A 27573-nucleotide genomic window follows, 5' to 3' on the forward strand; every position below is an offset into this window, starting at 1 on the left:
TGCGTTATTTAAACTTTTCGTGTCTGAATTGAATATTAAATGAATCATATCGTTTTCAACAAATTAAATACTTATCCTGAAAATTAGAGCCATTTTTTTCGTAATATTGGTTTGTTTAGCACTCATTTATCCATATTTCCTGATCGAAACTCCGTACAAAATAATATACCAGCCATAAGGATGACTGGAAAGGGACGATCCATAAATGACGTAGCATTTTTTGAGTGATTTTTAACAACCCCCTCCCCCATCGTAGCATTTCGTCACAAACCTCTAAATACCCCCCTGGTAATTACGTAGCTTGACGGTAATTCTCCCTCCCCCCCTTGTCAATGTAAAATTTAAAAAAAAAATAAAAAACGATGTTAATTATTCCCCTTTAAAAAAGCTACGTAGCATGACATGATCCCCTACCCCCCTGTCGTCACACATCATCACAAAATGCAAAAGTCCCCCTCCCCCATATAATGCTACGTCATTTATGGATGATCCCAAAGAGACTAATAATAATCAACTGAATGGCTTTTGTACTATCGACATAGCATAGCTTCACACTATTTACGTCAATGCAAAAGAAAACTTTGAAATGTCTACCTTTCCCATTCACAAATCACATTCTCCGTCTGTCGCTCTTTGTTTAAAGGGTTTGAAAGCACATGTGGCCTTGTCTTACTTTACTATCCAATATTGAATTCCAAAACAAATTGAACGTTACAGGTTCCTTATAACTAATTAAGGTCCATCAATAAAGTAGAAACACCAGATAATCTTAAACGACGCCGCCAAGAAAAGAACAACGAAAACGAAGAGGTGAAAACAAAAAAGAATGAAAACTTTAGAAAGTTCATTGCACACTAATTAGCCATTTTTCATATGATGGGATTTTTAAAAACAATTCATAACTTTCTGACACATTAGTTCTCAAATTCGTACAATCCGGTTTATTCATTTACTTTATTCAAAAACGATTTTTAATTTCATTCTAAATAGTCAAATTTTTCAGTTTCTTCATTTCAAGGATTTTATTCGTCTTGTTTATTTTATTCATTTTGAACATTTGACTAATTTTAAGTATGTGATCTTTGCATTTTAATTATTAATTCCATTCAGCATTCTTTTATTTATTTTGTTCATTTGGTTTCATTTGATCTATTTTATTCGTTTTATTCTTTGGATTCACTCTGATCAGTTTATTTTTTCGTACATTTTATTCATATCATTTATTTAACTTATTTTATTCATTGTTTTCCTTCAATGCATTCTATTCCGTTTTTTACAATTTATAAATGTTTCCAGTTTCATTTTAATAATTTTTTAGATTTATTCGTTTCGTCCAAATTATTTATTGGACACAATTTATTTATTTTTTTCTATTAATTTATAACTTTTTAACATCGCTTAATTTTTCATTTCAATCAATTCATTTTCTTCTTCTTTTTATTCATTTTATCAATTCTATTCGTTTTGTTTATTTGATTCGTTTGTTTTATTTATTCATTTTATTCAATTAATGTTTTATTAGTTTTATACTTTTCTTTCATTCCAATTATTTTATTAATTTTATCTATTTCATTCATTTGAATCATTGTATACACTGGATTCACTAAATTCATTCTATCCATTTGATTCGTTTGATTCATTTGTTTCAATTGGTTCATTTGAATCATTTTATTCATTTAATTCATTTGATTCAATTGATTAATTTGACTAATTTGATTCATTTTGTTCATTTTTTGTCCATTCCACTTATTTATTTCATTCAATTTGTTAGTTTGAGCAAATTTAATTTGTTCAATTAATTTTATAACTATTTTTAAATGTTGCCTAATTTTTCATTTAATGAGCTAATCTAATTTGATTTATGTATTTTATTAATATGATTGATATGAATAATGTTTATTGTGCTCATTTAATGAATTTGAAAACATTTTGTTTTTTTATTTTATTTTTTTATTTTGTATGTTTTATTGATTTTATATATTTTTTCAGTTTATTCGTGCAGGGCCAGAAAATGCAAACTAATGAACGAGTTCTGCAAACTAATGAATGATCCAACAGTGGCATGTGTAAGAAATGTCTCATCTCACTGCTAGGTGGATGAAGTTGGTTTTTTCCTTTTAATTCGCTTGATCAGTTTTTTTTTCATTTTGTATATTTTATTCATTCTATTCGTTTATTCGATTGTATTAACCCCAGTATGCCCATGTTGTTAAATGCTCAACAAGGCAAGGGTCTCAGAGGCCCGACAGATTACCATTATCGAGTTTTAATAAACTTGAAAAATAAATATTCTAGCGTTTTTTGAGCTTCAATGCAGAGAAAGCGATAAAAAATGCTTCTAATTTCACTAGGTGTTAGGGGTGGGATTTATTGAAGTAATGATTTTAGTTTGCCTTTTTTGGGGTTAAAACAACAACGTTTAAAACAACTATAACTCATGGGAGCGACAAGAAGGCTAATTAGTGTGATTATTACCCTTTTTTGAGTGCTAACACAAGGATTGTCCGTAGAACTGAAGTCATTGCAATTGTTCTGATTGAATTCCGATGCTACCAGAGGTAAATACCAGTTATCGGTGAAAAATTATATTTCGATACATCTTCGTTGTCTTGAAATATTTTTGAAAAATTGATAAATCTTATGAATTTGGACTATCTCCGTCTACCTTCCCGCACATTGAACTATTGAAAACTTGACAGAAGATGAGTATTGAGGATCGGAAAGTAAAATTTGAGCAGCTTCCAGCACTACTAGAGAAGCACCTATCTTGATCAAAACAGGATTTTCGTGTACCTTTACTCCAAAAAAAAATGGTTCCGAAATTCTATATACGCTAGAAAAAAGTTGGTCATGAAAGAGTTAATTTCACCCATATTATTAATTTCATTTGTTTTATTATTTTATTATTTAAATATATATATTTTTTTGTTTTATTCCTTTTATACATTTCATTCGTTTTATTGATTATTTACATATTTTGTTTCTTTTATTATTTTTTATTATTTTTTCCAATTATATTGTTAATTCTCTTCAGTCATTCTTTTTATTCATTTCATTTAGTTGGAATCAATTTATTTTATTCTATTAATTTTATAACTATTGTCTAATTTTCATTTGAGCTGAACTAATATGATTTGCTGATTTTATTAATTTGTTGTATAATAATTGTTCTACCGTTTATGAATTTGAAAACCACTCAGATGCGGACGAAGCCTCTTTGTCTCAACATAAAGAATGAGACTTACATCAAGACGGATTTCCGGCAGCTTCCATGGCTACCTGCTCATCATTATTGAGGACTAGAAAGATTGTGGTGTGAAGAAATGGTCGCTTGATGAACGAAAGGTTTTGTAAATTTTACTTATTTAGTGTACATTGCACGTTGATAACGACATTATTTTTCGAGAATGAAACGAAATGTTTCGTTTATTTTAATAAACGTTTGCGTATATTACGAACAATTTCGTTGGCGCACGAATTCATTTCGTTCATCTAAGAGAAGTTTTCGTATTTAATAGCATATTATTTTGACATTGCTCCGGCAGAGAAAAACTCAAACTTTTTCATACAAAACAAACGAGCTGTTCCCGATGGCTCAACTGAATCCTACTGAATCCGTACTGCTCCGGATTCTGGTACAACTGGAAGCGAAAGAAGTTTAGAAATTCTTCCTGAAACCGGCGGACACGGATACGGTTACTAAATAGTCAGAACGAGACCGTCGTGATGATCAACAATTATCTGACGTATAGCAACAAGTACTCCATATTCTACCTCTATTGACACTCTTTTGGCATTGACGGTTTGACGAATGGTGCTCGTAAATATTATAAAGACTTTCGTACATAGTAGCAAACAATTTGTTTGCCTAATGAAGACGTTTCATAATAAGCCAACGAAAGTCGTTTCGTGGTTTTCACAAAAAACTCGTAACAAAAAATTCAAGTGTTTCAATTGAACTATGAATGATTTAACATATGTATGCAAAATTCGTGTATTTTATTGACTGTACGAAACTAATTCGTAGCGATTTAAGAATATATTCTTTCAGTATAGCTTCGTGCCACTATTCAAATGTTGTCCTAGAGTGGTACGAAACCAACGGCGTTCCTTTCTTACCCAAGGGCATGACCTCCCACCTCACCCAACGCACCGAAACTAAGTCCCATCGAAAAATACTAGGCAATTATGAAGCCGGCACTACGGAAGCACTCCAAGGAGGTCAAATCTAAGGAAAATATGAAGAAAAAGTTGGTTTCCGTTAGGGCATTGCTAAAAACATTCATTTTTGACTTCTCAAAGTATACGTGTACTCGGAGACTAACCATCTCACCGCATAAAACATATTCATTTCGTGGTCACATTGTTTGCTTGTGGCGAATCCTAGACCTATACCTGTCCTTCAATCAAACCCCGTAATACCTACGGAAGCGTCGCTGAGTCGGTGGCCTTTCTTAAGTAGGCATTACATCAACATTTCTTACCCTATCCCAAGTATCGGTGAAGATTCTCATGCTATTGGTTTGCTGAACTCTAAAGGGATAAAATTCATTCCCGATCATTTATCTCACAAGCAAAACGAATTAAACTACCTATATGCAACAAGATAATGGTTAGTATAAAATCTACGAATAGAACCGTGCTTTGCAACGCAAATGTCAAAAAATCTGATGTCTGTAAACATTATCGGCAATTAAACGGTATTAAAAATGGAGAATTTTGCGAACAAAATGGTCCAGTTCCGACTTTCCTGTATTTTTCATGAAACAGAAATATCTCCATTCAAATACTAACATTATTTTTACCACAAAAAGATATAAATGGTAATTTTCCAAGTGATACGTAAAAAGTTATAGCTTGGTTGCGGTTTTCGTAAACAGTTTACTTCAAGAGATCGTGATGTTCTTCATGAATTTATGAACAAATTTTTGCTAGGCATTAAACGTTACAAACGAGTCAGATATTTCTCCAATCATTCTGATGCTCATTAGCTGACAGGTCGTTTCGTGTCACTGAATCATTCGCTGCCTTAAAATTCTCAAACAGTGAGTCCTCAAGTCGAAGTTCATGCTGCATTTTTCTTTTGTTCCTCCGATCATCCTTCTCAAAACCCAGATCATGTTTCGAAACATTCGGTCACGGTGATGATGATAATGTTCATTTTCGGAAATATATCTTTTTCCTATGTATTGGCTTGCTAGTTTGATATCTTTATATATTTCATCAGCAAACAGAACTTTTCTCTTGTGGGACGTCACAATTTCTCAGTTATCTAGTTGTGAAAACAATAGCGTTTCCAATTTTGAATTAGCGTCAATCTAGAAGTCGAAACGCAAATCTAGCGACTTTCTATTCATTCTTATCGTTATTTATGTTAGCAGAAAGCAATGCAATGAATTCAACTTAGCATTTTTTACCTCAATGTTTTAGTGTCGTCTTAGCGTGTCAAATTTCGGGTTTAGCTCAGTTAATTCTTATCCAAAATGAAGGAGATTTCAAAATCAGAAGACTAAATCAAGCGTTTCTACTTGAAAGCAGCATTTTACTCATCGTTTATTTCGAACATGAATGTAAATTCTGGGATGAAATATAGGAGCAAATTAAACAATTCATTATGAAGTTACCTGATGAACCAGTTGCAGGTTTGTATTCATACCAATTACGGACGAAAGCTTTACCTGGAAAGGAATAAAAATTAGTGCATTAGTGATTGTTGAAAAAAAATCGTAAACTACGACTTCCCAAAAAGTCTAAAATATACTGAACTCAGCAAACAACAACTCAACATAATACAATCAAATGTCCTGATGCATCGGTTGTTTGTTCTGTGACCCAAAAAAACCTAAAAATGCAGACGTCTATCGACCTTGAATGGTTTATTTCAGTGTTCGTAAATATACAACAGAATTCCTGTAAACATTCCACCATCCATTGCATACTATATTACAAGCGTCATCATCAAAAGCAGTTTGGCGCTGAAAAGGAGGGACGCTAATGGGTAGCTGAAAATTATACACTCAATAAGCATTAGCATTACCCAGTCTGGATCCCTTTTCTCCACCAGACCGCGCTTTGTAAATATATGTATTAGCTGGTAAATTCTCACAATATTCACGACTCGCTTCGATTTAACTTGTGAAATCGGCTTCGGTAACAATTCCAAAGTAAATATATGCTCGCTTTTCCCGAAAAACCAACGCAGCTATATCTATCTGTTGATTGGAACAGAGCAAAATATTTACCGTTTCCAACCAAATTATGTGATGTTGAAATTTTCTCGCGTTCAGTGATCGCTTCTATGTTCCACGCTGTTCTAAAGGCTGCTGTTGCTTGGTTACTTTATCAGCTGCTGTTATTGCGGTGAGCGGTGTCGTCTCTAGGGGCAATTTTCACCACAGGGCGAAACTATATGTAGCCCTAAATCAATATAACGAAATAAAATGGAAATAGACCAGGTTGACAACGTTGAACGGTTTTTCGTCATTGCATCTTCACCTTCCATAATAACCTCCTATCTAACTTCTTTCACTAACTGAGCTGGAGAATTGCGTGTTCTGACGACCACGAGAAAGCGAGATTGTAAATTTAGCACCATGGATGGCCTGGGAATTCTCGCACATATACGTTAAAGAAGTCTCCATCCTAATGCGAAAAGCCAAATTGCATGCAGGTTTATGAATGGAATTCAAACCCAGTCAATATGCAAAGGCAAGGCAAAGGTAGAGAAAATGTGAGCGAACAAAAGCTAGTTAGCATTTCTGATGGCGCTCCTCTTCAGTGATTTGTAGTTACCCAAGGGCCACGTTACTTTAACTTGTGAGTTGGAAAACCGCAGTTTCGTTTGATGTGATGGTTTCGTTGAAACGGAATGCGACTGTGATTGACATACTGTATTACGTGCCAGCTAGTTTTCACAACTTTATTCGAAGCTTGAACTTGTTGGAGTGATTTTCATTTTGTGGTGGATTATAACTTAAAAACTCTGGAAACTCAATTAAAGGGCAGAATATGGAAGGGTTACAAAATATTAATTTATTTACAATAAATTGATCGAAATAATTTATAAATCTTCCGACATATGGCACAGCCACCAAGTTCAACCTCAAAACGGGGCAGAAGTGCCCTCGATCGCATATAAAAGATTTCATTTTAGCCTTCTTGTTTGTACCGAACGTTCACAGCCTTCCGTGTCGATAGTATAGGAAATAGGCAAAACGGTGGAGGATTCGGTATTGAAGTATGAAGATTTACGACTAGGGCTTTTGAAGACTATTTTCCCAGAAATATTCCAGTACAAAGCCATCATATGAGACCAAAGGGGGAAAGCGATTTTTAGCTGAATGGATTTCGTGTGGTAGTCCCCCCCACGCAGCGTAACATGAAACTTGATAAATGATTTTCTTCAGAAAGTTTACAATGGGTGTAGGAATAAAATTAGAAAATGTAATTCATTCAGGAATAAGGCTTCTATTATTTGCTGTCTGTGCGGAGAATATTGGCACCGAGCTAAATATTAAAATGGAATTTGTGTGCTCGGCCGATGTTTCCTTTAAATTTACAGCGTCAGTTGTTCATGCGGATTTGTTCGTAAAACTTATCTCTAGCTCAAACACTAACTAAAAGCAAAAATAAAATTTGCTTCCCCATTCAGATGCAAATAATATATCCAACGAGTGCTTTTCATCCATCGAAATGCAATATTTCTCAAATGCATATTTTATCTTGCATTCAAACACTTTTTCAGTGAATAACATTTCTCGCTTCCCGGATAGCCCACTTACAGTTGTATAGCATGTCCTTCGTTGAGAATAAATTGCACGAGTCTGCCTGGTTACAATTTCCAAATGCTCGCTTCGAAGTCTCGCTAGAAATATTTTTTTTTACTACAGCCAGATGCAGTAGCAACAGCTAAGTGCATTCCTTTACTATCAAACGTTTTGAGTTTCCAGTTCTCTCAATGGAACAAGTTTAAATGGATTTGCTCAATCCGTTGCCTATTCGTCACAGTATTTTTGTTCCAGGTGTACAACTAAAACCCATACGTTTATGTTTATAAATGTTCTTTGGGTTTTGTTCAGTATAAGGATAATTCTTCGCTGAAATTTCGATCTCGAAAGAAAAGATTTCTGCGAAACATGAAAAATTAGCACACAGCATGTGGTAACTCATTTCGTTAGCATTATATTGCCCGGACATTCTGTGGATAGCTTGGATCAAGCTGTTTTCTGAGAAAAATCGTTTCACTAGTCATATCGAATCGGTGGAAGTTGCAGCAGGATAAGAAGCTTTAACTGGAATTTCATTCCGTGTGAATAAAGAATATTTTGCAATTTGGTTTTAGCTCTAATCGTTGCCATGAATGCATAGTACCTACAGGTTTGGGACGCATGCGGTTTCGAATACTGACATTGACTTGACAACTTGTAACCTAATGCAGAATTGAACATTTTAGTCACATATTTGTTTAGCGAATTCATTTCAGGTGTACCTTTGAGAATGGAAATTACCTCTTCCATAAACATTGCTAAATAATTAAAGATCCATGAACCAACAATTAGCACTTCATTTTCGTTCTCAAGCGGTGCCGTTAAAATGTTGGAACGAATGGAAACAAGTGCTCAAATTTGATTCGAATAAAAAAACACACAAAATCCCATTCGCCACTTCAATAAGGTTATTGGCTGGCAAAATGTTGGATGGGTTTCTATCGAGTGATCGACACATTGCAAAAATGGCGATATTTTCATTAAGAGATAGGGAATGTGAAGTTTATTCTGATAAAAGTAAAAAAAATCGAATCACGGGCATTTGGCAAAGAAATTGACTTTTATTTACACATATCAGTAAAAATTGATTTGAGTCTTGGATTTTAATAGATGTAATTAAATGGAAAATACTTCCCGCTACTCACCATCCCACAGAGAATGATAAACGTTGCTTACCGTTGTATGTTGCACAAAAAACAAAAACTGTATGGCAATTTTCACCAGCATGGATGTTTCATCTCCTTGCACCAAGCAACACTTTTTTTTTCAAATGCGCAATCCAGCCAGATTATGCGGTCGATTTCGAGTCCAGAGGTGAAGTATCATATCATGCACAGAGGTAAGTGGGTATCGTGGACAAAAGAAGGTCAAATTATGACTTGGAGGCATACGCTTTGCAAGCTTCCGCATAATGTTTCATCATTTTCAAAAGTTTGATTTGTCTTGTTTACTTCCTTTAGTGTTGGTAGGAACTTGGTACCTCACTTGCGCTAGTGTACCTTCGAAAAAGTTCAGTGCACTTCGGAAACGCAGAACGTACAAAAGGGAAGTATGCGAAACGAAACCCGAAATTGAATCTTTTCGATTAAGACCAACCACGAAATTTATGGTGGCGTGAAATATTAACCTTACGTTTACGTTTTATTTATGGAATATATTATATTAGTCAAGTGTACGATTAATTTGAGAGAGTTTTAGACAGATTACACAGATTGATTACACGGTGTGTGATTTTTTATTATAAATATGAAAATTGCTCAACATTTTTATTAGAAAGCATGTTCGTTGGAATAGAAATTTGAAGAGAACATTTAATTCTGCATCCAACGACCTATTTATGATCAAAATCGGTCCAGAATCAGAATCAGAATATATTGGCTCAATTGGCACGTTCCCCGTACATAGTCGGGGATTTGTGCCTTGCCGTGTGTTTTCATCATTTCCTGAGCGGAAGGCAAGGACAAGGAGGTGTGGGGAAGTAGAATTGGAAGGATGGGAAAAATAACAACACAAAACAAAAATAAACAACAGGTAAGTTAAACTCACAAGTAGTTCAACTTGCCTGCGAATAAGCCTAAAGCTCTTTACCACATTGGATAAGAAACTTTAGTATGTCTCTGAGTTTCAGTCGACCAAACATGGTTTCGTCTATATAAGGACGGCTGAAGAGTCGAAATCGCAATTGCGCTACCGTTGGACAGTTGCATATCAGATGATATGAGGTTCCGTAGTCGGATTCACAAAGATCACATGAAAAAGACTCAGCGCGCTGACTAGTTGCCATGTGATAATTGAGTTTGCAGTGGCCGGTTAAAGCCCTGGTCAGCATGCCGCAGTGGAGCTTCGAAAAATGTAAGAGATTTTTCGAAACCACTGGGCATGGTTGTTCTAGACACGCCTTTGTTTGGCGACATGTTTGTAGATTTCTCCAATAATTGCGGTGCTCGGACGAAGCCCAGGACCGTATTTTTTCCCTTATCCAACTTGTCGAAATTGGCAGCGCGGGCTCAGGACCAACGAAGTCAATCACTGAACCTGCCCTGGCCAATTCGTCAGCCCATTCATTTCCAGTAATACCGCAATGTCCGGGCACCCAGACAAGGTAGATAGCGTTGACAATGCTTAGTTCTTCGATTTGGGTTCGGCACGCGATCACTAGCTTGGACCGGGATTTGTCTGAGCTAAGGGCCTTGATTGCCGCCTGACTATCGGAGCAGAAGTTTATAACTCTGCCGGACAAACTCAGTTGAAGGGCCGATTGCACCCCGCACATAATCGCAAAGATTTCTGCTTGGAATACAGTACAGTATCTACCTAGTGAGTGAGATTGTTCCAATCTCATTTCACGACAGTAGGCACCAGCACGTCCCTCCATCAGAGAACCGTCAGTGTAACAAACCACTTGCGTTTGTTGTTGTCTTTCCATAAAGCCAGACAACCACTCCTCTCGAGAAGGAATCTTCACATGGAATGTCCTGTAAGGAAAACTACAAGTGAGTGTAATATCGCTGGGAGCAAGAATATCTTCACCCCATGTAACCATTTGTGACCACAATCGTGTATGACTGGTAGCAAGATCAACATGATTACTGGTCCAAAGCCCAGTAACCTGCAGTCTGTATGCACAAGATAGTGCTTCTTGTTTTAAGTGTATGTGTAATGGTTTGATATTTAGAAGTGCCTCAAGAGCAGCAGTCGGAGTCGTGGTGAAAGTACCAGTCAACGCCATGAGCGCCATTCTTTGCAGATGGTTTAGCTTTGACTGGACTGTCACCACCTCTCCCCTCTGCTACCACACAAGGCATCCGTATGACAGTATTGGACGTACAATTGTCGTGTAAATCGAATAGATGTATTTAGGTTTGAGCCCCAGGTCTTTCCAAAAGTTCGTCTGCACTGCCCGAAGGCCATGCACGCTTTCTTGACTCTGAACTCAATGTGAGCAGACCAATTCAGTTTGAAATCCAATATGACTCCAACGTATTTGACTTGATCTGCACACAGTAGCTCAGAATCTAAGAACTGCAATGGACGAACCCCGGTTGTTATTCGCTTCTTCGTGAAAAGAACCATTGAAGTTTTGCTTGGGTTAACTGATAGTTTAACTTGTCGACACCACTGTTCGACAGCTCTTAATGCCTGTTGCATTAAGTCAAAGATTGTTCCGATGCAAAATCCAGTAATTAGTATTTGGTAATCGTCAGCAAACCCGTAGGTTGGAAATCCAAGCTCATTGAGTTTCTTCAACAAGCCGTCAGCTACTAAGTTCCATAACAAAGGTGACAGAACGCCGCCCTGAGGACAACCGCAAATACTCAACTTCCGTATCTCAGCCTGTCGCAGTGACGAGCAAAGTATGCGGTTACTAAGCATTGCGTTTATCCAACCTGAGATACATGCAAGTATCCCATGACCGCGCGTCGCTTCCAGAATAGACTGGAAGGACACATTGTCAAAAGCACCCTCAATATCTAGGAATACACCCAAGCTAGATTGCTTGAGCGAGAAGGCTTTCTCAATGTTGTAAGCAACATCGTGAAGCAGAGTGATCGTGGATTTCCCACACTGATATGCATGTTGCATTTTGTGCAGTGGATATTCAACTAAACTAACGTTCCTGATGTGATGATCGATTATCCGTTCCAAAGCTTTCAGAAGAAAAGAACTTAAGCTGATAGGCCTAAAACTCTTGGCTTCTTCATAGCTTGAGCGCCCCCCTTTGGGAATAAATCTAACAGTTATTTCTCGCCATGCTTTCGGGATATACCCGGTAGCAAGACTGGAAAGCAAAATCTTTTTCAAGATATATCAATATCAAATCCCTTTTGCAGTAGCACAGGAAGTATTCCATCTTTTCCGGGTGATTTGTATGGAGCAAAGCTGTCAACTGCCCACTTGACCGATTCAGTGGAAACCAATGTGCGTGCTAAAGCCCACGAGTCCGAATCACCAGAATGAGATCTGTGAACATTGTTCAACTCCGGATCGATACAACCTGGAAAGTGTGTGTCGAAGAGACAATTAAGAACATCTTTTTCGTCCGTCACATAAACACCATCTCTGGTTTTCAAGGAGTTCATCTGAAAATCATTCGATTTGGAGAGAATTTTATTTAATCTGCTAGCCTCGTTCAGACTAGAGACATTAGTGCATAGGCTTTGCCAGCCAGCCCGTTCTGCAGATCTAAGACATTTCTTATATGCACTACGAGCTGACCTGAAAGCCCTGGAGTCATCACGCTGACGCCGGTTCCAAGCTCTTCTCATAACTTTCTTCATTCTTTCAAGCTCAGCCCTCCACCAAGGGGTTCCCCTAGTCGATTTAACAGTACGAAGTGGACAAGCTTCTTCGTAGGATGCTAAGATGAATGAGTTTGTCGTATCCACGACGTCATCTAAGTCGTCTAGTTGACTAATTGTTGGAAAATATCCATGAAATTTAGTCGCCAAGTTTTCCAAAAAGAGGTCCCAGTTTGTAGATTTAGGATTACGATATGTCACCACATTGAAGGTGACATCAAAATGATCGAAAAATATATATTTATGATCGGATAGAGACGGTTCAGTTTCATTTGGAACCTGCCAATTTCCCAGTTCATGCAAAATTCTATCAGAGCAAAGTGTTATGTCTAACACCTCCTCCCTCCCAGACCTCGCAAAAGTTGGTCGGTTTCCCACATTCAGAATATGGAGATTTGTACTACTTATGTACTCCATTAGTTCAGAGCCTCTCAGATTGATGTCTGAGCTGCCCCAAATGATGTGATGAGCATTCGCATCACTGCCGATAATGAGCGGAAGCCTGCTACAATATGATACAACGCTTTTGAAATCATCAGAAGGAGATGATTCGTTATGCGGTAGGTATGCTGAACAATATATATATTTTGTCTACGTTTCTGACAGTCAGTGTAACTGTGACAACACAGATATCGCGAGTTGTGAGCTCCGATATGAGACACGCGTCAATAGCCTTATTTGCAAGAATGCAAGCACGAGGCATTTCACGTGGGTTAGTCATGCCTGTCTTGTTGTAAGCAATGAAGGCAATGTTAAGTAACTTTCAAAAATAGAAGTTTCCTTTATGGAAATACGGTTCTTGAACCAATGCTATGGAAGCTTTACCTTCCTGCATGAGTCGAGATAAATTCATAGTTGCTGTACGTTTATGTTGGAGATTGACTTGTGCTATTCTAACCATTGTTGATTAGAGAACTGTACATTTCATCTCCAACACAAATTGCACAACAACTAGAGTTGGGATGTTAACGCATTTAGCGAACCATATCAGGTTTAAATGGGAGATGATCATTTGATTCCCACGATTTGCGAAGAAAATAATGGTCCACTGTGTCAGAGATTCGCATAACACAGTAAGGGCAAAACCCAAAATGCTCCGTGCGCGACTGGCATATTTTAGACCCTCCAGTCATTAAGTCCTCGGCACGGAACTACACCTTGACTTAGGGCTTCCTACTTTCAGTCGCCTCCTACGACATGGGAGCAGGACTCCAGTGGCTCAATTCTAGGCCGGATACCACACGGCCTCTGGGCAGGTACACATCGAAATTCGATAATCGAAAATCAACAAAACTTCACCGAACTACCATCAGCCGAGAGTCTCAGCAAACCCCCAGCCAACAAAAATTCGGCAAAATTAAGTGGATCATCGGTGAAAAAAAATCGGTGTGTAGAGTGAACGTTCCGCTGCGTAATGCAGCATACTGGGGAGTTCGCCCGACTCTTCCCAGGCTCCGTTCGCCATTGAGAATGTTTTAAACCCCCTCAACAATTTTACCCATAGCACGGGTCGCATGACACTATGGAACTGGGATTCCCTGTTTGGTAGATTTTTACCACTGAAACAGGTAGTCCGTAGTGTAATTCTTAGCCGGTTGAAGCAACCGACACTACACGGCTTATCTAGGCTGTTCGGTGAAAGAAGCTGACATTGAAGAACAGCTTCCATATTTAGATGGGCGAACAGCCGCAGAAGAAAGGAAGGAAGGAAGGATAACGGGAGGAGAGGGTTTTGGGCTAAGCGCTTTTTTAAAGGCGGCGCTGGCTCGCCTTGTCAGGGCTGCTTTAGGGCATGTGGTACTTAGGCCTAGAACGTATAGGGCCCACTACCTCGTCCTACCACACCCGCAGTCAGCCCCCGCTGCTGGTTCGGGTCGCGAATCACAACTAGTTGCTATCGCGATTAAGCATTATCCACCACCTATGACCCGCTCGGTTGCTTGCAGCTCAGCTTCTCACGTAGCGTTCCTCCACCACCACGGGGCCCGAGTGCAACGTAGCAACGTAGCTGTTCGAGCACGAACTTTTGCCGGTCACCGAAGGACTTACTTCTAGTTAATAAACTAGCACCGAAAGTGCGCACAGAAAAAGGCACGGGATCGCAATTCCACCGAACACTGGGGGAACTTAATAAAATGTTTGCATCGCGCACTGCAAACTAAAGTCCGCCCTTCGCTTGGGGACTTAGCCAAAATCTCACTATGGCTCACCGTATCACAAAACGAACCGAAACACTAAGTCCACCAACCCGCTGGGGACTTGTAAAATTTACTGCCTGCTGACAGGCAAAATTACCGACGGCTTTCTTTTAAATCACACCGAGAACGAAAACGAACAACCTTCCTTCACCAGATCTATTTTCAACTGACTATATACAATTATAATTACATATATCCAGCCGGGATCAGCTGTGATCGCGACGATGGTTTCATCTTCCTCTCTCTCTCTGTAAAGTTTCTACCTGCTACACTGGAGAGGGTGCAAAGTAGCGTTCGTTTTGATTTGCACAGACTGAGTAGCTGGCATAATATTCGAATTCGAGCTGTTTACAATTCGGGTGATTAAGATTGATTTGAATTGCAATATTCTTAAATTTAGTATTGTATGTTTACAAAAATTAACTTATGTGCCGAACATTCCGGCCAACTTGAAACATTACGGTGTTTCAAAACTAACTTCACATGGTTGATCCTGATGGGATTTAGGCTTCAGTCGTTGGATGTCGGCGAGCTCGGTTGAAGATAGCGGATGTGAACCTTGTGGTTGTAGGGGTTTATCGCTGGATCAGTCATGTTGAATGTCGACCACAAATCCAGTGATTGGCAACCATTGCCAGTGAAGTTCATCGCCATCGACCGAGAAAAAAAAGACCAGGTAGATCGAACGATTGGGGTTAGGGGATTGGAATTGCAATTACCTGTGCAATGCGCAGGTGCGCATCGAGCAATTTCTCCCCGTCCGGGTTGCTCTACCTGGATGACAACTCTCAGTCGGCTCGTTGAGTTTCCGGTGGTGTCGGTAGTAGAGCGATTCTGGCCACAGGACGCACAACCTCCTTGGCTGCAGCGGTTCGTAGAGTGACTACACGGACGATGCCATCGGCTCCGGGATGACATCTGATAATTCGGCCGAGAGGCCAACTGGTTGGCGGGATGTTGTCTTCCTTCACGATGACGACTCTGCCAACGTCGACGGAGACAGGCGGGTTGCAGCCTTTCGTAGCACGAGACTGCAGCTGTTGCAGGTATTCCGGGTACCAGCGAGACCAAATAGTTTGGAACCGTTTTTGAGTTAATTCCCAGTGGTCCAAGCGGTTGTCAGGAGTCTCCTTCAGATCAGCTTCCGGAACAGCTTGGAGATTGCTCCCGACGAGAAAATGTCCTGGCGTAAGGACCTCGAGATCGGACGGATCGTCCGGCATTGGAGTCAGCGGACGAGAATTGAGGCACATCTCTATCTGCGCCAGCAGTGTGAGCATGTCCTCGTACGCAACGTTCACGTTGCCGATTGCCTTCAACAGGTGTGTCTTCGCTGACTTCACTGCAGCCTCCCAAAGACCGCCAAAGTGTGGTGCTCGAGGTGGGATGAACTTCCAGCGAATTTCGTTGTCGGAGCACCAGTCGAAGATCTGATTCCGATCAGACTCATCGACCTTCAGCATGCGGTAGATGCGGTTCAGTGCATTCGATGCACCTTTGAAAGCGGTAGCGTTGTCAGAGTGCAACTCTACCACCTTTCCTCTGCGGGCGACCAGACGACGGAGTGCAGCTAGGAACGCTGGAGTAGACAGGTCGCTCACTAGCTCGATGTGAACTGCCTTCGTAGAGAAGCAGACGAATATGGCCACGTACACCTTCGTTGGGCCACGGTTGCGGACAGCGGACTTCAAATAGAAAGGTCCGCAATAGTCGACTCCGCAGACGGAAAACGGTCGGGTTGGAGATACTCTCGATGCCGGAAGATCTGCTGTGCTCTGCTGGACTAGTGTGGGCTTGCTACGGAAGCAAGTGTGGCAACGGTGAAAGACGGATTTCACAAGATTTCTGCCGCCCAGAATCCAAAACTTCTGGCGGAGAGTGGCTAGCAGGAGTTGAGGGCCTGCGTGCAGTAGCTTCAAATGATAAAAACTAGCCAACAGAACAGCGAGCGGATGCTTGGCAGAGAGGACGATCGGGTGTTTCTTCGCATCGGTCAGCGCGGCATTGCGAAGCCGGCCACCGACACGTACGGTGCCTTCGGGATCGACGAACGGGTTCAACCACTTCAGCGTGGAAGATCTTGCGACACGTTCGCCACTAGCGAGATCGGAAATCTCCTCAGCGAAAAGTTCACCCTGCGCGAGATGACAGAGCGTAAGTTCGGCGTGTTGGAGTTCTTGTGCGGTAAGCGGATGGACTGTGTGCGGGTTAATGTTCGGGATGACGAGTGGCTTGTACTTCTCCTTTTCCGAACGACGTTGCGAGGCTCGTTCACGAAGCACGTGCAGATAACGCTGAATGAACGCTGTCACTCGGCGCAGCTTGGAGAAGTTGGAGTAGCGAGCGAATAAATCGGTGCAGAAACTCAGTTGTGTCGTGGTCATGGCAACTAGTGGTATCTTGCGTCCTTCGGCGGACACTTCAGGAGTTTCTGCTGCGGGCAACGTTGGATTTGGCCAAAAATCCGGAGACCTTGATAGCCACGGTGTCCCAGTCCACCATCGTGTACTGTTGAGGATGTCGGTAGGACTCAATCCTCGGGATATGTCGTCAGCGGGATTGTCGACTCCAGGAACATGCTTCCAGCGGTTGAGATCGGTTGAAAGCTGTATCTGCGAGACTCGGTTTGCGACGAAAGTCTTCCAACGACTCGGGTTCCCGCGAAGCCATTGGAGGACAGTAGTGGAATCTGTCCAGAAATGAACAGTCGCAGGAAGCTTCAGCGTCGCGTTCAGCTTCTTGTACAGCTGGGTCGACAAATGTGCGGCGCAGAGTTCCAGTCTGGCGATTGTCTGGCGAGTAGAAAGCGGAGCTACCTTGGACTTGGACGCCAACAACTGGACCGAAACTGTGCCGTGTGCTTCGGTTCGGACGTAACAGCATGTCCCATATGCGCGCTCAGACGCATCGCAGAAGAAGTGAAGCTGGATGCTGACGGCGTCGGGCATCGAAATGAAGCGGGGTACGCGAACTTCACTCAACAGGTGTAGTGTGTTATGGAACAGTTTCCATTCTTCTTGGAGTGTAAACGGGAGCGGCGTGTCCCATTCACATGCTTCGCCATTCTGCTTCAGAGCCCAAAGTCGCTGCATGAAGAGTTTGGCCTTGGTGATCGTTGGACCCACGAGTCCAAGAGGGTCGAAGATTTGGGCGATGTACGACATCACCTTGCGTTTCGTCAGTACGGATGCGGCTAACGGCAACTGAACCTTGAACCGGAGTATGTCCAACTTTGGTTCCCAAATGAGGCCGAGCGTGGAGACGGCCTGGTCATCCTGAAGATTGTGGAACGGCTGAATTGCCACATCATCAGGTGGTACATCCCCAAGAACTTCAGGAGAATTCGATGCCCATTTCTTGAGCGGTAATCCAGCGGAAGCTAGCATTGCCGATGCCTCACGACGCAGCTTGATGGCGGATTCTACGTCCGGCGCCCCAGAAAGAAAATCGTCGACGTAGAAGTCTTCCGTAACTGGTCCACTCGCGATTGGATACGACTGCTTGGTATCCTGTGCAATCTGCTGCAGAGTACGCGTTGCTAGGTACGGAGCGCTCGCTGTTCCGTACGTTACTGTCTGCAGTTCGTACGTAGTGATGGGTTCATCAGGGCCCGTGCGCCAAAGAATTCGCTGAAACGGCTGATCTTCAGGATGCACGAATACTTGCCGGTACATCTTCTCGATGTCCGCAACCAGAGCGACGTGATGTGTCCGAAATCTCATCACGATGGAGAGTAGATCTTGCTGAACTACGGGTCCGACCAACAGCGTGTCGTTCAGCGAATATCCTGACGCCGTCTTGCAAGACGCGTCGAAAACGACCCTAACCTTTGTAGTAGTGCTCGACTCCTTGAACACGGGATGATGTGGGAGATAACAGTGAGCCTTCACGTCATCTACAGGCTCGTCCAGCCTTCTCATGTGACCGAGCTGTAGGTACTCGTCCATGAAGCGATGATACGATTCCTTGATTGCAGGATCTCGTTGCAAACGGCGCTCCAGGCTGTGAAAACGGCGTTCTGCGATGGCTCTGGAGGCCCCCAGGAAGACTTCTGGATCTTCATTGTGAGGAAGACGTACGACGTACCTTCCAGTCGAATCACGCTTGACTGTACTGGAGTATAACTCTTCACAGCGATTTTCTTCGGGTGAGTGTGCAGGCCCAGTGGAAATCGCTTCTAACTCCCAAAACTTCTGAAGTGCGGCTTCCAAATCTTCATTGGTAATGGAGAGATTGCAGATCCGGGGAATGCAGGTAGATCCATTGGACGCGGAACCAGAGACCGCCCATCCGAATGGTGTTTCGACTACCCACGGAAGACCGTTTCCGAGCGAGATCTTCCTACCGGTGTGAAGTTCCCAGAAGGCCTCACTTCCGATGACGAGGTCAATCCTTCCTGGGACGTGGAACTGTGGATCTGCTAATCCAACCTGCGGGAATTTCCACGCCGACGTATCGACCGGCATGGTCGGCAGCTCTGCGGATGGCTGCTTCAGAATGAGAAACTCGAGCTTAGTGGAGAATGGCTGAGTTCTCGATTCAATGGAGGCGGTAATGGCATTTTTCACCCTTTGCGTTGAGAGACCGATTCCTGCGACCGAAATGTCCACCTTGGTGCGACGGCTGAGGAGAACCTTCGCTAACTGACCGGAGATGAAATTGGACATTGACGCCGAGTCGAGTAGAGCACGAGCCTTGTGTTCCCTGCCATGATCATCAACAACGTTGAGAACAACCGTTTCCAGTAGAACCATACTGCATGCGGTTTGGACCGCCATGCTGACCTGCGGTGGAGCAGAACCCGAACTGGACGAATGCGGCTGTTGAACCGGTGGAGATTGTTGTGATGATCCCGTAATGGCAGGACTCGACGACACCCTGGATGGAGAGGAATCGTGTAACAGGGAATGATGTCTTTCGTGGCACGTACGACACGTAAACTTCGATACACACTTCCTGGCTGGGTGACCGAAGCTCAGACAGTTCCAACACAACCGTTTTTGCGAAACCAGCTCTCGGCGCTGGCGGACATCCTTTCCTAGGAACACTGGGCAGTTGCGGAGGGAGTGGCTGTCTGAACATGCTAACTGACATGGAGAATCTTGGTTGGGCGTAGCAGCTGCGTTAGCTGCGAACTTCACCTTCGTGCCCTTCCAACTCGGGGGGCCGGCCACCTTTGGAGGTGCCGGTTGCTGCGTGTCTGGCCCGACAGAATTGAGGACGCGCACCCGCTGGTACAGGAACTCAACCAGTTCCTCGTACTTGACATCGTCCTGGCTGCTCGTTTTCTCCTCCCATGCTCGCAATGTGGATTGGTCCAGCTTATACGACAGCATGTTCACCAGCGGCGTATCCCAATGCTCCACAGGTTCATCCAATTTCGCCAACGCCCGTACATGGCGCTGAAAATCGTCGACCAGACTGTGGATGCGCTTAGCAGATTCCTGCTTGACCGCTGGCAGCTCGTAGAGTGTCCTAAACAGCTGACGTTTGAGAAAACGGCGATTGTCGTACCTCTTGTGTAGGGCGTCCCATGTTGACGCATAGTTGTCAGCTTCGACGTCAACTGATTCGAACGGCTTCTTTGCGTCCCCTTCAAGCGATTGTAGAAGGTACTGAAGCTTGGCAACTGTTGGTATGTCCCCATTGGAATGAACCATGGACGTAAAGGTGTCTCGAAATGACAACCAACGTGAGAAATCGCCATCAAATCTCGGTAGGTCGATCTTTGGAAGACGGAGGTGGAATCCTGTCGAGAAAGTGTGTTGATTTGCCATCATGGATGTGTTCAAAGCTGAGTTGCTCGCTTCTACAGGAACCTTGGAGAGTAGGAAGCCTTTCGCTGCGCAGTATCGCTGCTCGAAATCGACACGTTCCGCCAGGTGTGATGCCAGAAACTCCTCCTTGTCCAGTCTCTCAATTGCATCCTGCGCCTCCATGAACTGTGCATAAGCCCTATCCAGCGACTCTATACGAACACTCAACTGAAAAGCATCACGTGCAGGATCGTACCGAATGATGAACTTCTCCAAAGCATCACGAATTGCCAGCAATCCATTGCGCTGGACAAGCCGGTCTCCCAACACTTTCTCCTCTTTGGGTGGCATCACGACGCACTACGAACGGAAACGGCAGTTAAATCGATAACGGACTCCTTCCCGACGCGAACTAACCGTTTCTACGCGAAACCGAACCGAACGAGGACAAAACACACTCGACACGAATAATCCTTCCCGACGCGATGAATTGCCCTTCGCGAACGCGAAATTCGAACGGAAGTGAGCAGTTTTATAATCGAACGATTGCTCCTTCCCGTCGCGAACTAACCCACTTCTACGCGGTATCGCAAATCGAGGGCGCGAAACGATTTTCCACTCGATTCGCGGACCGTCCACCGATTGCCACAATGACTGAAGGTCACCCACTTTCTTAAACTAAAACAAATGCTACTGCAAGCCACGTGTGGCGGAAAATTGGAAATGACTCACCGGGGATTCCAGTCCGGAATCAGAAGTGTTGCTCAATGACAAGCAGGGACATTTATCACCAGTACCTTCACTGACAACAACAGCTTCCCAAGCGACGCTCACTCAGCGTCCAAAATGGCTCTGCAGACGCGGCTATCGGGGTTCAGCTACCTCCCGATCCGTTGAATGGCCACCAGTCACAATGGCCCACTCGATGGCTTGAAAAATGGCCACAGTCCAAGCGCTTCACACGCGACAGTAATCGCGGTAGCGCGAAAATCTTCCACCACACAATCGAAAAACACTAGCCGTCGTATTTCGGCCCTTTCACTTGCGCCTTTACCTTTGCGCGAATATTTATTTTACCGCGCGATCGCGTTTGCCCGAAAAATCCACTTTCACTACGGCGCACCCGCCAATTCGCAAACGCGATGGCGATCTTTTTCAGCCACGCAATGGCTACACTTTGCCCAAGCGGTACCTTTTCCGCGATTTGTTCACTACCGCACAACGCACTTGCGGTTTGAATTGCCTTCTATCCGGCTCGAAGGACCAAAATGTTCGAGCACGAACTTTTGCCGGTCACCGAAGGACTTACTTCTAGTTAATAAACTAGCACCGAAAGTGCGCACAGAAAAAGGCACGGGATCGCAATTCCACCGAACACTGGGGGAACTTAATAAAATGTTTGCATCGCGCACTGCAAACTAAAGTCCGCCCTTCGCTTGGGGACTTAGCCAAAATCTCACTATGGCTCACCGTATCACAAAACGAACCGAAACACTAAGTCCACCAACCCGCTGGGGACTTGTAAAATTTACTGCCTGCTGACAGGCAAAATTACCGACGGCTTTCTTTTAAATCACACCGAGAACGAAAACGAACAACCTTCCTTCACCAGATCTATTTTCAACTGACTATATACAATTATAATTACATATATCCAGCCGGGATCAGCTGTGATCGCGACGATGGTTTCATCTTCCTCTCTCTCTCTGTAAAGTTTCTACCTGCTACACTGGAGAGGGTGCAAAGTAGCGTTCGTTTTGATTTGCACAGACTGAGTAGCTGGCATAATATTCGAATTCGAGCTGTTTACAATTCGGGTGATTAAGATTGATTTGAATTGCAATATTCTTAAATTTAGTATTGTATGTTTACAAAAATTAACTTATGTGCCACAGCTGATCCCGGCTGGATATATGTAATTATAATTGTATATAGTCAGTTGAAAATAGATCTGGTGAAGGAAGGTTGTTCGTTTTCGTTCTCGGTGTGATTTAAAAGAAAGCCGTCGGTAATTTTGCCTGTCAGCAGGCAGTAAATTTTACAAGTCCCCAGCGGGTTGGTGGACTTAGTGTTTCGGTTCGTTTTGTGATACGGTGAGCCATAGTGAGATTTTGGCTAAGTCCCCAAGCGAAGGGCGGACTTTAGTTTGCAGTGCGCGATGCAAACATTTTATTAAGTTCCCCCAGTGTTCGGTGGAATTGCGATCCCGTGCCTTTTTCTGTGCGCACTTTCGGTGCTAGTTTATTAACTAGAAGTAAGTCCTTCGGTGACCGGCAAAAGTTCGTGCTCGAACAGTAGCAACGACCTATTTATGATCAAAATCGGTTAAAAAAGGCGATATTGATTTTATTCCAAATTAGAAACTTGCTCGCATAATTTTTTATGGGGACGGTGTCATAGAAAATTTTTAAAAAAAGTTTTTCTGCTCGACACGTAATCGAGCAGAAAAACTTTTTTTTTAAATTTAATATGAGACCGTCCCCTTAAAAAATCATGCGAGCACGTACATTCAAAAGTATGTGCGTGTATTTTGAACTTGAAATTGGAAAAAAATACCGGAAGATATAATCCTATAGCTCGAGACAAAACCTGACAAACCCCTTAAGGGTTCATGCCAGCAAGTTTCTAATTTGGAAAAAGATAATAACTCTGCCATTTTTAAACCGATTTTGATGATAAATAGGTCGTTGGATGCGGAATTAAATGTTCTCTCTAAATTTCTACTGACACAAGAAAAAATAATAAAAATGCTCAGCAATTTTCATATTTATAATGAAAAAATCAAAAAATATTAGTAGTTTTGATATTTTTGTCCTAAAATCGCAAAGTATTTTTCACAAAAGAACATAACATAGCATACCGTTGGAAATTTCTTCTGTTTTCCAGAACATTCCAAATCCGTTGAAATGACCGTGCCATTTTTCTTTTAGTGTCGAAAGTCTAGTTTAGTCTAGTCTAGTCTACACATACACAGCCAATACATGTAGGGATCCTGGGAAATTGCAGACGTTCGTCCACAATTTTTCTTGTCATTATTAATGTTTGTGGCACATATTGAATATGACACAAGCATTAAAGCGGCCAGGCCAACTGTGCAGCGTACAAAATAAAGATGATTCAAAATTATACGGCAATCAAATTATTCATTCTATGAATAATTTAATCAGCGGATTATTTTGAACCTTGAATAAGGAAGAAACGTGGACAACCGTACACAACCGTTTCAATTTGATGGGGGTTTGATAAATCGTTGGGAGTGACTTTGCTAAGAGGGTTAATGTCACTCCTTTGGTTCCTGTGATGGGACAGAGGTATTTAGCCCTGTCACGGCTAATGAGCCAGGTTATAGCGCCTTTACTCGCTCCATTTTTCTTTTAGTGTCGAAAGTTCCGAAAAATCATTTTATTGCTATAAATCAAGATTTTGAGGGTATACAATATTTTTCATACATTATTTTGTGTTGCATGCATTTGATGAAATCTACAACCTATACTAGGTCACTTGCAAAGTACAAAATCACTGTAGCACCGTGTTATTAACAGTATCAATAATGTGATCCTTAAACGCATTTATAGTGGTCAGAGTAATGACCGTGTGAACGTGAACGTAAAACCGGCATGTGTACACTGTACAGTGGTCGAAATTCATAAGGGTGCAGGTTCATCATAAAATTTGTTATAGCATAAAACTTAAATATTTTTATGTTGAAAGATTAAACTAAAATTGCATCACTTGACAAAAAAAACAAGTTGAGTGTGCTGTGACGGAATATTGTATTTCGAAAAGTAGAAGGAATATGGAAAAAGGCGTTCTTCGTTTGTCTCTAGTGCTTTAGGATCGGTTTTATGCGCATTTTAAGATTTGTGTATTATCAATTTTAAAATTATCCACCCCGTGGGATTGAAAAATGAGTGTACATTTAAGTTTTGAATTGAATTACGTAATTAGATTTTGTATGGAAGGTCGCGTATTCGAGTTATGCACTTTTAAAGGTAAATATTACTAAATTAAATTTAAAAAGCAGTTTTACGGCCAAGTTTACATGATTTCGAAACCGCAAACTTCGGAAATTTTGTCTCAGCGAAGAATTTTTAAAACATATTACACCGCATCTTTTGAAAATATAATTTTGAAAATATAATTTTTAGGGGGATTAACCTCCTAAAAGTAATTATAGAGAATCAAACCTTAAAAACATTATTTAAAGACTTGGTGTCATCAGTAAACTTGTTGAAACTGATATTGAAAACAACTTCGTTGAAGGCGAAAATGTTCTATACATTTAGAGTAACAAGATATAGGGGAAGGCGCTGTAAGACGAACCAAATTTTTCAAATTAAAATTTTCTAATTTCTTGCGAAAGTTATACTGCCCATTAAAGCATAAGAGTCAGTATATTTTTGTAGTTATTTATATCGATCTTGTTTAGTAGGATGTACTTTGTTAGTGTCCAAAAATATATATCAAAATCAGTGACTTGAGTGAAAATCCTCAACAGAATAATAAAAGGAATACAGGGGTGAGACGGACTAATTTAAACGAGGTAAGAGCACCACCCATCACAGTTCCTCGATGGCGGAGTGGTTAACGCACCCAACTAGAGACTGGGGGATCGCAGGTTTGATTCCTGTTTGAGGACATATCTTTTCGCAGTGTATCCAATAAAAGCTGAATTTTCACCGTATCTTCATTCTCACCGTTCCGGTCATTCTTTCTCTGTCTACTTAGATGTGCTGGCCCGTAGTTGATTTGATTACAATGGCCACCTAGGACTGTCTTGATGCCCCGTAGAACTTGCCAATGTTCGGAGTTAAGTTTATTCTTCAGAAAAATCCTGGCCCGGTTTCCACCGTCTTCCAAATTTGAAATGATTAATGCAATGCTTCAATTGGATGCTATTCAATTTCATCCAGATCTGACTTTCGGTTTCGAAGTTACAGGTCACTAGTGCGGTGACATAGGAACTCCCCATATACCTGTACCTGTACCACCCCCACATGCCAAAATAAGTTAGTAAGGAGACATCATTGAGCTAATGCTGATGAGGCTAATTAAGTATGATATTTTTGTTTGTTTAAAGTGTTTCATCGCCGATAGGTAGTTCATCAAGTTCGTGGATGACGAACTATTATATATAGGTGTTCTAAGAATGTAATAGATATTTCCATAATTATTTTGAACATAACCAACCATAGAATCATACTTTAGAGAAATGAAAAAGGCATAATTGCACCACTAGATGGATTAAACAGGTTTTTTTTTTTTTAAAGATAGTGCTTCTGAAGCATCCATATCGTCTGTTTATTATTTTATGAAGTACTAGATGCTCCGAAAATACATCAGATTGCTTTCACGGATGCAATCATCAGCCAAACCGATAAATCCAATCAAATCAGTGATTAACAACGTCATATCCATTAAAACAGTTAAGGGTTGTAATAATTCTTGGAGCAACCCAACGCTAACAAATAAAAAATTGACTGATGCTAAAAGGATAGACTTCGATTTTAAGTTCCTGTTTTTAACCAAGTCAAGAGTAGAAATTAACAAGGTATTATGCTTTATCATATTTTAAGGTTTTTTGGACACCAAGAGGAAGTGAAATTACGGTAAGGTCAATAATATTTCCTTGCCTACGTTTTTACATTTCTTATAAAAGAAATGTATAGAATTTTCTCAAACTTTCAAGATTTTTTCCGAGGCCCGGAGGGCCGAGTCTTATATACCAATCAACTTAGCTCGACGATTTGGGACAATGTCTGTGTGTGTGTGTCTCTGTGTGTGTGTGTGTGTGTATGTAACGGACAAATTCTCATTCGTGTTTCTCAGCAATGGCTGAACCGATCTTATCCAAACCAATTTTAAATGAAAGAACTAAAAAACAGTATGAACGCTATTAATTTGTTTTTGATTCTGATGTTTAGTTTCCAAGATATGAATCTTTAAATGTGTAAAAATGGCGTTTTTTGCAGTTTTTTTTGAATTATCTGCCGAAATTGACAACATAGATTAACACTTTATATATTTTTAGACAGCTTCAACGAATACCTTTCAAACAAGCTATAGATTGTTGAAATCGGACTATTATCAAAAGAGATATTTAACATTGAATGCGGACGAATGATTTTTATCATTTCCCATTGCCAGAAATATGACCAAAAACATGTAATCTATTATTAACGCCAAAACGGCTTATTTTAGGTCAATAGTATCTTCGGAGAATATAATGGAGGTAATACGCCCTTTCTTTTGGTATTGTGCTCTTACTGATTAATCTCCCTATGAGTGAGATATTTTCACAAATTTTCTTGGAAGTGATTATATCGAAATGATGCCTTCAGCAAATTTGTAGCTCTTACTTTTGTATCGATTTTGTTGGCTATTTTCGGCAAATTTGAGACTAAGAGAAACGAAAGCAATGAAATTGAAAGACGGATAGGTATTCTAGAGCGAATCAGTTATAAACTTAGAACGGAAAACTAGAACTAGGCAGGCTCATATGGGCATGATCGAAAGGAAATGTGAAGAATTTTTTGCCTTCTGCAGAGTAGGAGTTGGGTGTTTCGCCCAAGTCTACCGCATGGTCTATGGTAGAACATAACTCATCATCATGTTTTACCGCCGGCGTCGGCCTGCCTAGTTCTAGTTTTCCGTTCTAAGTTTATAACTGATTCGCTCTAGAATACCTATCCGTCTTTCAATTTCATTGCTTTCGTTTCTCTTAGTCTCAAATTTGTCGAAAATAGCCAACATAATCGATACAGTAGAACCTTGCGGCAATTAAAACATAGTAACAGCTCTTACTTTTGCGAATAACTTTACTGAAGACATAAAATATCTGTTTTGAATACTTTAAAAGTTATGGCTTGTTGTTTGTGGATTACCTTTTGTCGCCCATTTATTGTTCAATATAGTAATAATCCATAGAAATAAGCCAAACATTATTACGATAAAAAGAATTTTGTATTTCATTTTTCTATCTACAACCGCTAGAAATAATCACCGAACACTTCCAAGTTGTCTGGAAGGAACTTGATACCTTATCAGTGCAAAA

At 41.2% G+C, this 27573-nt stretch overlaps 2 protein-coding genes across 4 annotated transcripts in view; both read right to left on the bottom strand.

Annotated features, from left to right (window-relative positions):
* Window positions 1-27573, bottom strand: part of LOC131681609 (solute carrier organic anion transporter family member 5A1) — a 194511-nt gene that overhangs the window by 60221 nt on the left and 106717 nt on the right. Inside the window, exon 4 of one of the 3 annotated variants that reach the window (XM_058962502.1) lies at window positions 5625-5678. The exons of the other annotated variants lie outside the window; for them this stretch is intronic. The gene's annotated coding sequence lies outside the window, so the exon portion shown is untranslated. The remainder of the gene's footprint in view (window positions 1-5624; window positions 5679-27573) is intronic. 3 annotated transcript variants of the gene reach the window in all.
* LOC131679829 (uncharacterized) lies at window positions 15552-20870 on the bottom strand. Its single transcript, XM_058960577.1, has one exon. The coding sequence runs from the start codon at window positions 20868-20870 to the stop codon at window positions 15552-15554; it is 5319 nt and encodes a 1772-aa protein (XP_058816560.1).

Source organism: Topomyia yanbarensis, chromosome 2, assembly GCF_030247195.1.
Source record: "Topomyia yanbarensis strain Yona2022 chromosome 2, ASM3024719v1, whole genome shotgun sequence".
Classification (NCBI taxonomy): domain Eukaryota; kingdom Metazoa; phylum Arthropoda; class Insecta; order Diptera; family Culicidae; genus Topomyia; species Topomyia yanbarensis.